The sequence below is a fragment of the Staurois parvus genome, unplaced genomic scaffold (assembly GCF_062004578.1).
Source record: "Staurois parvus isolate SC_StPar_1 unplaced genomic scaffold, SC_StPar_1.0 ptg000659l, whole genome shotgun sequence".
Classification (NCBI taxonomy): Eukaryota; Metazoa; Chordata; class Amphibia; order Anura; family Ranidae; genus Staurois; species Staurois parvus.
The window spans coordinates 732,790-752,126 of record NW_028318455.1 but is presented as its reverse complement, the minus strand read 5'-3'; the positions used below and the strand labels follow the sequence as shown (position 1 = coordinate 752,126).

Below are 19,337 nucleotides of genomic sequence, written 5' to 3'. Positions count from 1 at the left end.
AGAAGAATGTTTCAATTACTGAGTGTAAGGAATAGGTAGGTCTTGGAGGCAGCACAAGCTCTAAAATACTCTATACCTGGTACAATGGGTTACACAGAGGCTGAAAAAAAAAAAAAAAGAAAAAAAAAAAGACAAACAGAATAAAAAACCTCCATATACAGAATCGTATACCCACAGATGATCCAGAGGAAGCTTAAAAAAAAAACCCCTAAAACCATGGCCCAATTTGCTCATGTAGAGGAAAAAATAAATTCCTTCCTAATTCCCCAGAAGGCAATCAGATATTCCCTGGAATCAACAATTTCCAGTGTTCTTACCTATGAATGCCAATATCCTGTTATAATTTGTGCTTTTAGGAATGCATTCAGCCCTATCTTAAAACAACCTACTCAGCTGACCAGAACTAGTTCTTCAGGGAGCCTATTCCAAATTTTCACTGTTATTACTGTAAAGAAGTCTTTCCATATGTGGAGGTTAAATCCCTTTTCCTCCATATGAAAAGCACGCTCCCTTGTCCTTTGTGATGACCTTAAAGTGAGTAACTCTACACCACAGTGAGAACATGCAAACTCTAGGCAGGTGGTGCCATGGTTGGGATTTGAACCAACGACCCTAGTACTGCCAGGCAGAAGTGGTAACCAATTAGCCACTGTGTTGCCTAGTTTATCTAATTTTCTCTTAGCTGACATTTTTCATTCTTCTTAGGTGAGGTAACACACTATGAGAAAATGGGGAGGGGGGGGGGAATTCTGTACAAGGAACAATTGTTCAATTTTCGTATAGTGTGTACACAATTTTTGACATCTGGTTCAGACTTTCCAAACAAAAATCTCCAAAAGGGACAAACTTTTTCTTGGATGTGCACAGAACCAACAATTTGCCCATGCAAGTACACCTATAGCATGAGGTTTTTTCAGCTTGTTTTATGCTTTGAAAAAGTGAGTTGGCATTTGGCTATACATGTTTTAATTAACATTAAACAGTTTTACACTATGGGAGATAGCTTTCTTTTCTATCCTGGCCTTTTGATGTGAGCTGGCTGTTTTATGCCATATCATCCCTGAGGGGGATGCTGCTGCTTCATTTACAAACCTGTGAAGGGGATACCACTGTTGCAGACAAACACTATCCGAGAAGGGTAGACCAGGCCGTGGATGGTCATTCTTGTTTTCTAACAGGTGTTTTGGCCCTTTGGGTCGCTTCAAGGAGGTGAGGGGGAAATTCAGCAGTTTATGGATTATTTCCTTCTGGTTGTCATACATGTTTGATGATTCAAACAGTTTTATGTGCATTCTATTCTACGTATTTATTGTACATCATTTATTGGTTTATTTCATCTGTTTATTTTTGGGATAAGCCTGTGAGGGAGTAGTGTAGTGTTGTGGTAGCGCTTCACTTTATAACTGAGCTCTTACTAATGCTTTGTACAGGAGGCAAATTTATGTCTAACTCTTACTTATTTTGCATACTTTAGAAATCGCAGCTGGACTCTTCTAGTTGTACTCCTCCCAGAATGTATAATGCATGCATGTTTTTAGTCCTCGAATGTATAACTTTACCATTTATCAACAATACACGTCACTGCCACATAGCTACCCAAAACAATACATTAACCCTTTCTCTGCCAGGTCCATACGTCGTGCGGACCTGAAAGAGGGGGGTTTTACACACAATCTGGTGGCGGATTGTGTCTAAAACTGACAGGTAGACTCCTGCCTGTCGGATGGAAGCAGTTGGATGGCTGCACTGCTGACCGACTGCTTACACAAATCCCTGGTACCGGCGCCCCCATAGGTGGAGAAGAGGGAGGAGAGCGGAACACACATCACCTTTCCCCCCCTTCTTCCTGTGACCTGGAAAACGACATATACGTCACTCTCGGATTACCTGTCACTTTCCCCGGCTAGCACAACTGAGAAGCAATGGATTGCAATGCAATCTGCACTGCAATACATTGAATGGAGCCCAGAGGAGACATGCAGTTTCTTTTAGACCTTGCATGTCTCATTAAAGAGAACCTGTCACAAAAAAAAAAAATCATCACATAGGGGACTTTTTGCCACTAAGTGATAAAAAAAAAAAAAAGAGCAAAAAATATGTTTTCTTTCTTTTGCACTTATACGTACATAAGAACGTAAATGCATGTTCCGTGGGTGCCTACCTGTGAAAACAACAAGTGCAAGAATTCTAGCACAAGAGCTCCTCAGTAACACTATACCAATGACCTATAAGGGGACTTTGAAGCATTGCCCATAGAAAATATAGGGTACTGAAATTTGTTGCCATTTCACGGGTGCACACAAATTTAAAGGTCTGCCATGTTGGGTATCTATTTACTTGGTGCAACCTCGTCTTATATTTCACCAAAAATTTGGGTAATCTATTTATTATTATCTTTGATTGCCCTAAGATTTATTTAGTGCGTTTTTACTGACATTTTTAATTTCCTAGATCTTTGCAGTGAGACGAAAAATTGGAACTACCTCTATTTTATTCTCTAGCGTGTCTGCTTTCAGAAAATATACAGTGCTTGGAGGTTTTGTGTAATCTTCAGGCCTAAAATATTTTTTTTAAGTTCACATTTTGAAGCATGTTACAACGGAACCCCAAAGGTGAACTTGGTCTTTAAGGTCTGGTTGAAAGTTGTAGACATCCTGCAAGTATGCTAATCAGTGGCTTGGTGTCATCTGCCATGTACATGAAATGTACTTTGATCCTAAAGTCTATTATTTATAAATACGTTAAAATGGAAAGGCCCCAACACTGGACCTTAGACCAGGGTGTGAATCATTATTCACTACTCTGAATACGGTCTTTTAGTTTTTATCCATTTACAAGCTGAATTTTCTAAACTTATAGACTAACATACACATCAGATGTGTGTGGAGAACTGTCAAATGCTTTCGCAAAGTACAAGCTTACTATATCCACAGAAATTCCATTATCTAAGTTTTTGCTTAGTTTATAATAAAAAAAAAAAAAAAAAAAAAAAAAAAAAAAACACACACAAAAACACCAGTCATTCATGAAACTATGCTTTCTATTGCTTATAATAGCAAAAACGCTTCTGTGTGGTCTTACCAAACTCTCAAGTACTTTCAAAACTATAGAAGTTAAACTAACCAGTTGGTAGTTACTAGGTAATGTCTTGGATCCTTTTTTAAACATACACCACATTGACTTTGTGCCAATCTAAATGGTACCAAGCTACCCATTTAAATGTCCATAAAAATTAAAAACAATGGCATTAAAATAACAGAGCTCGACACTACACAGGGGTGTATGCCATGTGGTCCAGGTACTATAATTCACCTTTATTTTCCAACTGTTTCAAGACATATAAATTTTGAGCCGCCGGGCCGCCTTTGGGGTTATGCAAATACTAATCCCTTTATGGACTTGAAATCCCCCATTTTCCTTTGTACACATATATTTATTATATATTACACATTTAATAGATTTGCCTTCTCTTTGTCACCAAAGAGTCTTCCCAGTTTAAATCAGGAAGAGCATCCATCAGCCGTGGAAACTTGCTCTTAAAATTAGGCATCTTTATCTTTACTGTATGTGCACTTAAGAGTGTGTGCTTACATCCTGCACATTCAGAGGTACATTGCCTTGAAAGTATTCATACTCCTTGAAATTTTCCACATTTTGTCATGTTACAACCAAAAAAATGTGTTTTATTGGGATTTTATGTGATAGACCAAAACAAAGTGGAACATAATTGTGAAGAGGAAGGAAAATTATAATAAATATCTGAAAAGTGTGGCATGTATGTGTAGTCAGCCCTCTGAGTCAATACTTTGTAGCACCACCAGACACTGCAAATAAAGCTGCAAGTCTTTTTGGGAGATTTTTGCCCATTCTTTGCAAAATAGCTCAAGCTCTGTCATATTGGAAGGAGAGCATCTGTGAATAGCAATATTCAAGTCTTGCCAAAGATTCTCAATTGGATTTAGGTCGGGACTTTGACTGGACCATTCTAATTAGGGATGCACCGAGATGTCGGTGGCCAAAACTTTTCAGCCGCAAACACCCCTTTCGGGCATCGGCCGCAATGAAGAAAAAAAAAAAAAAAAGCACAGATACAGGTGCCGAAAAAAGCCCACCCCTCGACGCCGCTGTGTGCCCGCTGCTGCCACCGGCCACCGCTCAGTAGTTCTCAGCTTTACCTGAGAAACCATGGAACGATCCCGACGCTGGGCATAAAGATGCCCTTGGAGGACTGGAGCGATGTCACTTCCGGTTCCGGCCAAATTTTTTCTATTTTTGATCCAATGCTTTACATTACAGAGGAGAGATGTGGGGTCTTCTTGACCCCATATCTCTCCATAAAGAGGACCTGTCACTAATTATTTATATCACAAGGGATGCATGTATTTCTTGCGATAAGAATAAAAGCGATTAAAATTTTTTTTAAAAAAGAGACAAAAACACACCCAAAAAAAAACATTAAATAAATAATAAAAAAAAAGTTTAAAGTGCCCCAATCCTTGCACGTAGTGGTGAACACATACGTAGGCCATGCCCACATATATGAATGGTGTTCAAACCACACACGTGAGGTATCGCCACAAATGTCGGAGCAAGAGCAATAATTCTCGCACTAGACCTCCTCTGTAACATTACACTGCTAACCTGACCTGTAGAAATTTTTAACGCATCACCCATGGAGATTAAGTATCAAAGTTTCACGTCATTCCACGAGTGTGTGCAATTTTAAAGCGTGATATGTTGGGTATCTATTTACTCATCGTAACATACTCTTTCATATTTTACAAAAGAATTGGGGAATATATTGGGGTTTTTTTTTTAATCAAAGTGTATTTTTTTTCCAAAAAATATTAATTTTTAAAAACTGCACATTTCGATTTTCGGCCAAGAGCATTTTGAATTTTTGGTTTCGGTTTCAGCACCATAATTTTCATTTCGGTACACCACTAATTCTAACACATGAATATGCTTTGATCTAAAGCATACCTTTGTAGCTCTGGCTGTAAGTTTAGGGTTGTTGTCCTGCTGGAAGGTGAACCTCTGTCCCAGTCTCAGGTTTTTTGCAGACTCTAAGGCTACTTTCACACTGACTCGCCTCAAAAACTCATGGGCGTTTTTACCGTATTTTTTAAAGGATACGTGACTTAAAACTGCCCCAAAAACTCTTCTCAGAGGAGTTTTTGAGGCGTTTTCCTTTGATTTCAATGGGAAGAGGAGTTTTTTTTTTCCTTACTCCCCAAACATGCCCCAAAGAAGCTGCAAGTTTTTACACCGCATCGCAACACCTCAGTGTGAAAACATTCATAGATATACATTCACATACATAAGGAAGCAGTTTTTTTGACCTTTTCAGTCGCTTTTCTTTTTTTTTTTTTATGCAAAAACACTAGAAAAACTCCTCAGTGTGAAAGTAGCATTACAGGTTTTCTTCTAAGATTGCCTTGTATTTGGCTCCATCCATCTTCATATCAACTCTGACCAGCTTCTCTGTCCCTGCTGAAGAAATGCATCCCCACAATATGATGTTGCCACTACCATGTTTCACGGTGGGGATGGTGTGTTCAGGGTGATGTGCAATGTTCGTTTTCTGCCACACATAGTGTTTTGCTTTTAGGCCAAAAAGTTCAATTTTGGTCTCATCTGACTAGAAAACCTTCTTCCCCATGTTTGCGGTGTCCTCCACATGGCTTCTCGCAAACTGCAAACGGGACTTCCTTTGGCTTTCTAATAGTTGTCCTGTGGACAGATTCTTCCACCTGAGCTGTGGATCTCTGCAGCTCCACCAGAGTTACCATGGGCCTCTTGGCTGCTTATCCTTGCCCGGCCTATCAGTTTAGGTTGACAGCCATGTCTTGGTAGGTTTGCAGTTGTGCCATACTCTTTCCATTTTTGGATGATGGACTGAACAGTGCTCTGTGAGATGTTCAAAGCTTTGGTTTTCTTTTTTTACCTAACCCTGCATTAAACATCCCCACAACTTTATCCCTGATCTGTCTGGTGTGTTCCTTGGCCTTCATGATGCTGTTTGTTCACTAATGTTCTCTAACAAAAGTCTTCAGTGAACAGCTGTATTTATACTGAGATTAAATTACACACAGGTGGACTCTATTTACTAATTAGGTGACTTCTGAAGGCAATGGGCTCCACTAGATTTTAGTTAGAAGCATAAAAGCAAAGGGGGCTTAATACAAATGCACGCCACACTTTTCACATATTTGTAAAAAAAAAAAAAAGGTTGGAAACCATTTACCATTTTCCTTCCACTTAAGTATGTGCCACTTTGTGTTGGTCTGTCACAGTGGTCTCCAAACTGTGGCCCGACAACTGACACCACTTATGGGACACCATTCTTCCCACTGACAGCACTGATGGCACTATTCTTCCCACTGACACCAACCATGGGGCCTTATTCCTCTAAATAAAACCGATGATGTGGCATTATTTATGTCCACTGATGCTTGGGCATTTTCTACTCCCATTGGCCAGAGTCTAACCCCCCAACCATAAACTGGCTGGTGTGGAAGATGGCTACCTAGTCTCGAGCTCCACCCACACTTGAGCCTTACAGTGGAACCTCAGCAACTTATTACCCCCTTCGAGGCCGCATCTCTGCTTCATTACTCCTAGTGCCACAAGCCAGATAAACAGTCACAGAGCCTTACAAAGTTCTTCTCAGTGGACGCAAACTCAATGCAGCCATAATGGTGGATCCCTGCTTCTCTACTCCCCAGCAGACTGACAGTCCTAGAGCCAGAAGGGAGGATTCACCCCCTGCCTAATCCTATAAACTCTGTAAATCTATTAATCTATTCACAACTGCAATCTTTAATCACAGATTTCCCTGCTGGTGACCAACCCATATCTGAGCTAACAAAAAAACATGCTGGTCTCCCTAAGACAGACTCCATTCTGAATTCTCAGCTGTATTTTCCTCCCTCTCTTACTTTACAGGGACATGATCGGAGGATACAATACGTTGAAGCCAAAATGGGGAAACTATATTCAGCACACAACTAACTACCTTGTTGAAGAGCTTGAGATCGATATTCAACACTGAAAGCTCAAAATAGTGGCTATTGAGCCTTGCTCCTGGCGAAACATAAAAATCAGGGGCATTCATAAATCTGTTTCCTGCTTGGACCTCACTCCTTTTAACCAAAAATTGGTAAAACCTTTCATACCATGTGGACCTGTGGACAGAGTCCACAGAACTCCTAAACCAAAATATATGCCTGACTTGACCCCTTGGGATATCCTAGCACGCATCTATTTTTTCCGCATGAAAGAAAGAATTATAGCAGCTGCCAAAAACAACTCAACCTTGCCTGAAACGGTATCTCATAGGTATCTCACGCTATGCGGACTTAACCCAAATAATGATCCTAAACAGGAGGAGAAGGCTTGCACCACTTACTAAGACCCTACTCACTCAATGTCAGCTACAAGTGGGAATAATATACAAAACCTAGTCACCTGGAAAGGACAATATTACCCTATTCTTAGTCCTGAGGCAGGCTTACGACTACTTACGACTACTAATGAAAAATTCTCCCCAGTGATGTCCATTGACGGGCACCATTGCCACCAAGACATCTGGAACTCATACAAAGCATATATGAGGGGCACATTAATAAAAATTAGTTCCTATGTAAAGAGACAGACAAGATACTAAATACAATTAGACTCAAAGAACAACAAAATAAAGAATCCTACAACCTCACTGTCCTCCTCCCTGTCAGAACACAGACAGAAGCTACGAAACCTATTACAGAAAATCTCATCCATCTACCACCTGACTACCAAGTGGGTCCTTGGTAATGCACAAAACATTGCTAATGACTTCATGAACTTATAATCAATCATTTTACAACCTATATAAAAATCTATCTATTACTCACCCATCTACATCCCCCAACAGAAGCCATTAAGAGATACCGACCTTCTGTCACTATCTCCTGAACAGCTCAAACCTTTATCCCATCCATTTACAATCCAGGAGATCCAACCCATTATCAAGTCTCTTCCCCAACAATAAATCCCCCCCCCCCCCTTCCCAACTAGTACCCATCTACAACCTGGATGCTTCCTCTGGCTCTGTTCCTAAAGAATCTATTGTAACAATTGCTTACCCTGGAGAGGATCCAGCTTTTACCAATAATTACAGACTTATTTCTTTGCTCAATACATACATCAAGATTTTTGCAACAGCCCTGGCTCATAGATTGTCACCTTTCCTCCCTAAACTGATCTGCCCTGACCTGGTGGGCTTAATGCCAGGGTGACAAGTCCCTTACAGGACCTGTTGCCTAACCACTTTTTAACACACTGAGCTCCCTAAAGCGCTTTCTTTGCTCCTTTCTCTGGATGCAGAGGAGTTTGATAAGAGTTCATTTGGACTTAAAGGCAATCCTTCAAAAATTCAGAATAACCAGATGGCTACATTCTGCTATTATATTTCTCCCTGACAGCCAAAGTCTTCATGTCAGAAACCCCATCCAACCTCTAATCCTAACCCCAACCCCTAAACCTAACAAATACATAAGCAAATAAAATTTATAATACATAAAAATAAATTAACCTCTAACCCCCTAACAAAAAGAAAGAAATAACAGATGAAAAAAAAGCTGAAAAGCGTAGTAACAAATGATGAAACAGATATTTTTCTCTACTGGCTAAAAGAAAAAAAATCGTCAACGCTAAAAATGCTTTACAAACAATGTACAAAAACATGCATAAAACAAGCAACAAAAAGTCCGGAGAAAAAAAAAACCCCAATGCAGCCTTAGATTTACCAAAACTAACATGAAAACCTACCTCAACATACATTTAATTTGTATCCAATCAGGCAGGCCCTATAGATCTAAAAAGGCGATTGTAACAACATTATTAATAATACATTAACAATAATTGTAAGAATGTGTGGTTATCTTTAAATCGGTAACTAGTGGTTTATTCAGCATCCATTCATGATTGAAGTACTTTGTATTCACTGAACCTTTAATTTCCTTGAATCTTCAGCATGCTATATACTATATATGGTTTACCTAAATCTCTGAGCTTGATGATGAACTGGTCCTCCAAATCGCCGTGCTGGAGAGTGACAGAGCTGGGAGAGTAGTGCCATGTTCTTGTTCTGGTTTGGATTAGCAGCAAACTTCACTGTTATGGGTTCCGATGCACCTGGTGGTTTGTGGCCGTTGAAGCTTGCAATTGCCTCTTCTGCTTCTGATCGTTTGTCAAACCTTATAAATGCAACTCCACGAGATAAACCTTCAGATAAAAAATATTAAAGATTACATGAGACTTTGATCAGTATAAAAAGACCAATCTCTGAAATGTAACGCTTGAAAACATTTCTGTGTACATATTTTAAGGTTTAGTGAATGCTGGCTCACACCCTGTAAAGCTTAAGCTGGTAATAAACTTGTTTATTTTTACCTACAGGTAAGGTCATAATAAAGCTTACCTGTGAGTGAAATTAATTTCTCCTAAACGTGCACCAGTCAGTTTTGTTATATTGTAGCCTATACCAGGGCTTGAAAAAGCCGCTCGCCCAATGCGTGGAGAAATTCCTCTGTGGCAAATGGCTGCGAGCACAAATGAAGAGGCATGGAGCGACTGCGCATGCGCTCCAAGCCTCATTGTGAAGCAGAGTTCCGGTTAACTTCCGGTTTCCGCGGTATCGCCATTACAGTGCGAGCGCCGCTGAGGGGACACGAGCAGGATAGGTCCGCTCGCCTATGCCGAGAGGAGACGCCGCTCTCCACCGCCTTGGGGGACACCAGGCCCGCTCCACACCGCCTTGGGGGACACCAGGCCCGCTCCACACCGCCTTGGGGGACACCAGGCCCGCTCCACACCGCCTTGGGGGACACCAGGCCCGCTCCACACCGCCTTGGGGGACACCAGGCCCGCTCCACACCGCCTTGGGGGACACCAGGCCCGCTCCACACCGCCTTGGGGGACACCAGGCCCGCTCCACACCGCCTTGGGGGACACCAGGCCTGCTCCACACCGCCTTGAAAGGCAGCCCAGCCAGCAGACACACCGATCCACCAGAGGAGCCTTTAATCTGCACTGCCGTGTTTGAGCTGAACTGCCGTGTTTGAGCTGAACTGCCACTCAGATGACCTGCTGTTAATCTGCCTTCAAGCAGAGCAGCCTTTTAAGCAGGCCATCAATCAGACCAGCCAGCAGACCAAACTTTAATCAGTCCATCAATCAAGCCAGCCAGCAGACCAGCATTTAATAAGCTCAGCCAGCAGAAAGGCCTATAGGCAGCCAAGACCAGCCTCGACAGTGGTAATAGCATGATCACGTCATGGAGGATCTTCCTCAGCCTGAGTCATCTGTGGCAGCCCATACGTAATACATAAAAGTGGTCCTAATTTCCAGTATTCAACCTATATCTCATGCCTGTGAGTTTTTCCTAATTTTTTTTTTTTGGTCTCCTTGTTTACACTGCAACATGAAACAGAGCAAATTATTTTTTTTTTGCAGCAAAAGATTATCCTACTATTGTGGAGTCCCACTCAAACCCTATCGAAATAGAGAATGAATCAATAGCTAATTCAGTTGCTAGTTGTAGTTTGCCACAAACTTCCACTGCCATAATAACTAAAGACAAATGGTGATGCTGGAAGGACTGTGAAAAAATGCTGTTTTAGTACAAATTCGCTAGATCACTTTTCATGGCTTGCTTACTCCAAGGAAAATGATAGTTACATGTAAAGTTTGCAGTCGGTTCCCCCAAATTTCAGATGAAAAATGGGCAAATAGTGTAAAAGCTCCATTTAAAAGGGAAACGTTTGTATGGCATGACACATGTAATAAACACAAAGAGAATATTGATAAGGCAAAGGCTAGAGACAACCCTGAAGAAAGACCTTCAGCTATATGTATCAGAAAAATGGACGCAGCAATGTTTCAGCACATGACACACACGTTCAACATTGCTTTTTACGTAGCTAAATGTGAAAAGCCATTTCTAGATTTCCCTGATTTAGTAACATTGAGTGCCAAACTAGATGTGCCAGTTCTGCAGAAATATGGAAGTAATGTTCAATGTAAACAATTCATTAATTTCACTGCAAGAATAATCAGAGAAAGTCTTGTGGCAAATATTAAAAAGTCACCTTTTGTTGGCATCATGATTGACTGATCCACAGATCGAACCTACACTGAACATGCAAACATTTATGCCCATTATGTTTTAGAAGGAGACGTCAAAGAAGATTTTTTGGGTACATTTGCACTAGAAAATGCTACATCCAAAGGTTATTTCAAAGGATTGACTGCCTTTATGGATAATTTGCATCTTAATTACAGAGGCTCTTCATGGGTTGCAGGCTTGGGAACGGATGGAGCTGCAAGCATGCTTGGCCACAAGTCAGGTTTAGCAGTCCAGATGAAAGAAGTCTGCCCACAGATGATCAGCATACATTGTGTGGCTCATCGCTTGCAGCTTGCGATCTTGGATGTTTGCAAGGAAATGCCATACCTACAAACATTCGATGAGGTGGTGCGGCGTGTTTTCAAATATTATCATTGCTAAGCAAAACGCCTTATGCAACTTAAAGATCTCGCATACACTTTAAGTGAGGAAATCTTGGAAATGAAAGATGTACACACAGTGTGCTGGTTACGCAGCAAAATTGAGGCCTTGCGTGCTTTTCTGCAAAACTGGAAGACAGTTGTGAGCCATTTTGAGCAGATATCAACAAAGGGATCGTCTGAATCTGCTAAAGTTAAAGGCATTCTGTCAGGGAACGAGAAGATCGCCGGGGCGCACGAATCTGCACATGCGTAGGATACCGACAAGACATACAGGCAGGTGGGCACTAGGACCCAGGTGCACCTGTCACCAATGACGGCGCCGGGCAGGCACTAGGACCCAGGCACGCCTGTCACCAATGACGGCTCCGGGCAGGCACTAGGACCCAGGCGCACCTGTCACCAATGACGGCGTCGGGCAGGCACTAGGACCCAGGCGCGCCTTTCGGCGCCGGGCGGGCTATTTAAACCGGCTCTTGCAATGCTCACATTGCCATATGGTCTTGTTCCTGTTCTTCCTGCTCATTCTGTTCCTGAGATTGCCTTGTTGCCGACCTAGCCTGATCCTGATTGCTGTTGACCGTCTCGCGCCCTGACCCCTGGCTCGTCTTGACTATTCTTCTGCCTGTTCCTGATTATCTGACCTCCTGCTGCTGAACCTGGCCTGTGACCCAATTACTCTTAGCCTGCTGCTTTGTACCGTTCTGCCACCGCTGTTACCAACCCGGCCTGCCTGCCTGACTTCGCTGTCTCTACACGGTGTCACCTGTCCATCCGCTACTGCCCAGGCCTGCTCCGCCTCTTCACAGCAGGCTCTTATCTGCTATGTGCCACTGGAATTCACCTCTACCGCAGCTGGGTGTACTCGGGGGCCGCGACCTGGTCTCAGCCTGCTCCAAGTCCATCCCCACCATCAGGGGCCCTGGTGAATAAGCAGACTGAGGCTTAGACACCGCGCCCTGGGGAATCCAGGCCTGTGGATCTCTAGAGCCACCGCCAGTCGGTACCTGACACATCCTGAAAGACCTGAAACAGCTGAAGTTTGTGAAACTTTTGCATTTCCTATTCAATTTTTATAGCAAGCTGCAACCTTTGTCAGAGGGTCTTCAGAACAAGGAATTTATGATCGGTCAGGTAAAAAACAAACTAGAACATGCAGTTGAAACTCTTCAGGATCTTTCGGATGGGAAGGGAAAAAACAAACTTGAATTTCTTAGTAAGTTTACAGAAGAAGGAAAACTACATGGGCTGCAGCTGACCAACCTTCAAGCTGGTGACAGAGAATTTCAGTCGATACGCCAATCTGTATTAGCCAAAGCAGAAAGATATTTAATTTTGAGGCTTTCCTCATTCTCCTCAGATATTGTACAATCTTTCAATATATTTACCAGCATGTCTTGGCCAGACAAAACACACATCCTCAACTTTGGATTGACTGAGTTGCACAGAATTGCAAAACAGGTTTTTGATCAGTTTGAAGACAAAATTGACCTGTTTGAAGCAGAGTGGGCTGACCTAAAATTCTCCATTCAAAATGGACTCTCTTTTAATGAGACTCTGAAAAGATTGAATCAGCAGCAAGAAAGATTCAGCAACATACTCCCTCTGGTCAATTTCTGTGAAGTACTTCCACCAACAACCGCCTCATGTGAACGTGGCTTTAGCTACCAAAACAGAATAAAGACAGTCTATCGTTCATCACTTAGCAGACAGCAGAGTGACAAGCCACTCTGCCCAGTTACTCTGCCCACTCCAGTTGTAGACTACTGGTGGAGGCAAGAACACTTCACACAATTTCCCCAGAAATTGTAGCTTTTCACCACAAAAACGGCAATATTTCGTGAACCATTCGGCGAAACGTTCCACAAAATATTAGCACACCAATCGGGAACAATCCGCACGTTTCTGTACATTACTGTCTATGTAGTATAAAAACTGTGGGAGGAGTTAGGGTGGTAAATTTGGCTATAATAATAATAATATATATGTGAGATAACAGTAAGTGGTCTTGCCATGCAAGAACACTTAAGAACTAGAAAAGCTACAATTTCTGGGGAAATTGTGTGAAGTGTTCTTGCCTCCACCAGTAGTCTACAACTCACACTCTAGCTTTTGTCACTCTGCTGCCTGCTCACACACCTAGGTTCCTATGGCAACTCTACAGCAAGGGCAGAAAAGAGCGGTTAAAAACAAACTGCTCCAACTTGCTCACTTCACTGGTGGTTGCCATCTTCAAACGGTTGTAGTTTAAAAATTATAAATCCTACACCGAAGAGATTTATATTGTGAGAATCACAAGACCCAGACCTACATTTTGATGCATAGTATGTCTCTGAAATATTACAAATGAAGGCACAGTCGCAGTTTAGAAATTGCCCTTCAAATTTGAGAAGGCTAGAGTGGATTTTCAATGAATGTCAATGGGCGGCGTGAGTTGCAAACAAATGGTCAAATTGTGAAAACTATCAGGACTATGGCTTAGCCGTGGACATTTTTAGTGGCAGCAGGGATAGCTGAATGTTTTGATATAAGATTTGTGTAGGTGGCCTTGAAAATGAGGGAGTGATGGCAGTTTAGAAATCATGTCCTGATTTTTCAGCTCACACTCTAGCTTTTGTCAGCTCCCACTCTAGTTTTGAACATTCCGCCATTCATTCCTATGGGACCAATTTCACCACAAAAACGCCGATATTTCGTGAACCATTTGGCATAACGTTCCACAAAGTAATAGTACACCAATCGGGAACAAGCCGCACGTTTTGGTATATTACTGTCTATGTAGTATAAAAACTGTGGGAGGAGTTAGGGTGGTAAATTTGGCTATAATAACAAGAATATATATGTGAGATAACAGTAAGTGGACTTGCCATGCAAGAACACTTAATAGTTTACAGTAACTATTATTCCATTTTTTTTGGCATCAAAATAAGCACTTTTTCTTATGCTATACTTCTGTAAACTAAACTTACATCTTTTAAAAGAGACTTTAGTTACTAAAGTCTCTTTTTATAGATGCAGGAGATAAACAAAAAAATACAAAATGTTTACTACAGGTTTAAAGCTGTAAAACTTGATATTTTGATTGCACCCTATTGCTATTAAGCTATTGCTGTTATGTTTAAGTTGACATAATAAAGCTATGTTATAATTGCAGTTTTTTATATTTTGGACTCTTTATTCTAAAGAAAAATGTAATTTCATAAGCTTTCAGGGGGCGTGGGGTTAGAGGCGGACCTGGGCAAGGTTGGGTAGGGCAACTGGTGGAGAGTAAGGTTTGTGCCTGGCTAGTAGGTCTAGACTCGAAATTTTAAGCCCTGGACTACACTACAGTTGTTTCTCAATAATCTACACTTAGTACGCCATAATGACAAAGTGAATTTTTGTTTTTTTTAGAAATGTTTACAAATGAATTTGAAAGGAAAAACTGAAATATCACATTGGCACAAGTATTCAGACCCTTTGCAACACTTAAAATTTAACTCAGGTGCCTCCCTTTTCTCTGCGGTGTGGGAAACGCTGCATATCCTGTGCGATTCCCACACTGCATTGCAATTGCATCACGTTTATGCGATCTAATGCGGGGATCGATGATAAATTAATGACACCCTGATACAGATTGCAAAACTCGAAGCAATTGCGATGCGATTCAGGTACAGATTTAAAAAGGGGTCCTCCACTTTTTTGGTGTGGATGCGATTTGGGCCAAACAAAATGTATGGCTCAAATCGCAACACACAGACATTTGCATGTAATTAACACAGGAATGTGGCGCGATTCCTGTGCAATTTACATGTAGTGTCCGGCACCGCACAATGCGAAGGAGCGCTGAACCTTGCTGAGATGCTTCTAAACCTTGATTGGAGTCCACCTCTGGTAAATTAAATTGATTTGACAATATTTGGAAAGGCACATACGTCTCTATAAAAAGCGTCAAAGCTGACAATGCATAGTGAATCAAAGCAAAAGTCATGAGGTCAAAGGAACTGCCTGAAGAGCACAGAGACAGGATTACTGCAAGGCACAGATCTGGGGAAGGCTATAAGAAATTTCTGCTGCACTGAAGGTCTCAAGAGCACAATGGCCTCTCTAATTCTCAAATGGAAGAAGTTTGGCACAATCAGGACTCTTCTAAAAACTAGTTGCCCAGCAAAACTGAGCAATCAGGGAAGAAGGGCCTTAGTAAGAGAGGTCACCAAGAACCCGACAGTCACTCTGACTGCATTCTAATGATCTGGTGTGGAGATGGGACAGAGTTCCAGAAGGACAAACCTCACTGCATCCCTTCACCGATCTGGGCTTTACGGCAGAGTGGCTAGAGGGAAGCCTCTCCTCAGTGCCACACACATGAAAGCCCGCTTGGAGTTTTCAAAAAAGCACCTTGAGGACTATTAGACTGTAAGGCAGTGGTTCTCAACCTTTCTAACGCAGCGACCCCTTAATACAGTTCCTCATGTTGTGGTGACCCCCAACCATAAAATTATTTTCGTTGCTACTTCAGAACTGTAATTTTGCAGTGGGAGGAATAGTGCCCCATCATTGGTATCAGTGGGAGGACTAGCGCCCCATCATTGGTATCAGTGGGAGGAATAGTGCCCCATCACTGATGTCAGTGGGAGGAATAGTGTCCCATCGTTGGTATCAGTGGGAGGAATAGTGTCCCATCGTTGGTATCAGTGGGAGGAATAGTGTCCCGCCATTGGTGTCAGTGGGAGGAATAGTGTCCCATCGTTGGTATCAGTGGGAGGAATAGTGTCCCGCCATTGGTGTCAGTGGGAGGAATAGTGCCCCATCGTTGGTATCAGTGGGAGGAACAGTGCTCCATCATTGGTGTCAGTGGGAGGAATAGTGTCCCATCATTGGTGTCAGTGGGGGGAGGAATAGTGCCCCATCATTGGTGTCAGTGGGGGGAGGAATAGTGCCCCATCATTGGTGTCAGTGGGGGGAGGAATAGTGCCCCATCGTTGGTGTCAGTGGGGGGAGGAATAGTGCCCCATCGTTGGTGTCAGTGGGGGGAGGAATAGTGCCCCATCGTTGGTGGCAGTGGGGGGAGGAATAGTGCCCCATCGTTGGTGTCAGTGGGGGGAGGAATAGTGCCCCATCGTTGGTGTCAGTGGGGGGAGGAATAGTGCCCCATCGTTGGTGTCAGTGGGGGGAGGAATAGTGCCCCATCGTTGGTGTCAGTGGGGGGAGGAATAGTGCCCCATCGTTGGTGTCAGTGGGGGGAGGAATAGTGCCCCATCGTTGGTGTCAGTGGGGGGAGGAATAGTGCCCCATCGTTGGTGTCAGTGGGGGGAGGAATAGTGCCCCATCGTTGGTGTCAGTGGGGGGAGGAATAGTGCCCCATCGTTGGTGTCAGTGGGGGGAGGAATAGTGCCCCATCGTTGGTGTCAGTGGGGGGAGGAATAGTGCCCCATCGTTGGTGTCAGTGGGGGGAGGAATAGTGCCCCATCGTTGGTGTCAGTGGGGGGAGGAATAGTGCCCCATCGTTGGTGTCAGTGGGGGGAGGAATAGTGCCTATCATTGGTGTCAGTGGGGGGAGGAATAGTGCCCCATCGTTGGTATTAGTGACACCAATGATGGGGCACTATTCCTCCCACTGACACCAATGATACTTACCTTGCTGACCCCTGCTCCAGCCTGGGCTCGCTCTCTCCCTCTCCCATCTACAGCCTGCAGAAGCAAAATTTGCACTTACCTGTCAGCTGTCTTCCTTCTCTGGCCTCTCTCCTCTTCACTCGGTCCTGCAGCTCCCTCGATCTTCTTCGATCTGCGCGCTCTGCCGCTCAGCTCCTCCTCTCCAAGCTCCACCTCCTCGCCGGTGATTGGCCGCCTGTGTGCCTCTCCTGAGCTACAGTTCCGGTGGCCAATCAGCGGCGAGGAGGCGGAGCTGTTGAGTGATTCCAGAGGTGTGGCCAGGTTACAGGGGCAGCATATCATCCCGCCCACAGATCGCGAGACAGAGCAGCGGTGTCTCGGTTCCTAAGACCATCGGAAATATGTTTTCCGATGGTCTTAGGCGACCCCTGGGAAATGGTCGTTCGACCCCCAAAGGGGTCGCGACCCCCAGGTGGAGAACCGCTGCTGTAAGGGAACAAGAATCTCTGGTATGATGAAACCAAGACTGAACTATTTGGCCTCATTTCTAAATGTTATATATGGAGGAAAACCAGGTATCGTTCATCACCTGCCCAATACCATCCCAACAGTGAAGCATGATGGTGGCATCATGCTGTAAGGGTGCTTTTCAGCAGGGACTTGGAGACTGGCCAGGGCTGAGGGGAAGCTGAAAGGAGCAAAATAGAGAGGTATCCATAATGAAAACTTGTATCGCAGCGGATAGGACCTCAGACTGGACCAAAGTTTCACCTACCAACATGACAATGATCCTAAGCACACAGCCAATACAGGGGTGGCTTAGGGACAACTCTGTGAATGTCCTAGAGTGGCCCAGCCAAAGCACTGACTTGAACCCTATTGAACATCTCTGGAGAGACCTGACAATTGGTTATCCACTGATGGTCCCCATCCAACCTGATTGTGCTTGAGAAGATGTGCAAAGAATGGCAGGAAATCCCCCAATCCAGGTGTGCAAAGATTGTCAGGTCATACACAAAGACTTGAGGCTGTAATTGCTGGCAAAGATGCTTCAACAAAAGTACCGAGTAAAGGGTCTGAATACCTGAAGTTTTTTTTTTTTTAGTTTTGGATAGAGCGGAGTTGGATTAGAACACCTGTCAGTTTTTATTGCTGTTTGTGCCCACCTTAGGGAAAAGCACCCTATTTGTCCTGCTAACCATTATCTAAAGTAAAAGTAAAAGAAACCCCAAATTTTGAGCTGTCCCCAGGAAAGTAATGGAGGGGAAATCTTCCAATGGGGAAACTAATTCTGGTGACCTGGGAATCACCCCCCCCCCCCAAAGGAATTGCCTTAGTTTGCAGGGATTTGTTCTCAATTGTTGTTTTAGCTATGGGACAGGAAGTGATGGTAAATCTCTCCAATTGGACACCTATGGAAAAAAAACCCTGCCAGGAGTTATAACACTCCTTTACTCTGTCCAAAATGAAAAAGTTTTGCCTATAGTTCTACTTTAAGTACATGTAATATTGCAGATTTTTCTTTTTAGTAAATCCAGACATTTCTAAAATTCTGTTTTCACTTTGCCATTATGGGGTAGTGAGTGCAGATTAATGAGGGAAATAATTTTTAAAACAACTGTAGTATCAGGCTGCAGCACAACAAAATTTAAAAAAGTGAAGGGGATCTGAATACTTTATGAATGCACTGTAGCTTGTGATTATCTGCAAAACACAGATTTGGTAATTTTAATCTCAAACACCATCATTTGTAAAAAGGTAAACCAGTAAGAGACCCAACACTGAACCTTGGTATGTACCACTAATAACCTTCGACCAGGGGTCTCCAAACTACCCTCCAGGTGTTGAGGAACTACAAGTCCCATGAGGCCTTACAAGACTGACAGCCAGAGGCAAGACTCCCAGAGGCATGATGTGACTTGTAGTATTTCAACAGCTGGGAGGGCCATAGCTGGGAGGGCCATAGCTTGGTGTGGAGAAATTAAGCTGGAAAAGATTGAAGTTATAAGTCTTTAATTACAAGATTGGACATTATTAGGACTTTAATTTTATTTTTGTGCACTACCAAAGCACTGGGTGGGCATTTGTTTTGGATCCCCTTATGGCACTTGTATGCTTATTTTCAGTTACTTTATATGAACTATTTGATCTGGAGATTTATATGGTTTATGATACATAGAATAGCGCCGCTG

At 43.0% G+C, this 19,337-nt stretch overlaps 1 protein-coding gene across 1 annotated transcript in view; it reads right to left on the bottom strand.

Moving 5' to 3' along the window:
• ELAVL1 (ELAV like RNA binding protein 1) overlaps positions 1 to 19,337 on the bottom strand; it is a 140,547-nt gene that overhangs the window by 24,462 nt on the left and 96,748 nt on the right. The window contains exon 5 of the mRNA XM_089694312.1: positions 9,042 to 9,267. Within this exon, the coding sequence (XP_089550438.1) occupies positions 9,042 to 9,267 (226 nt within the window). The remainder of the gene's footprint in view (positions 1 to 9,041; positions 9,268 to 19,337) is intronic.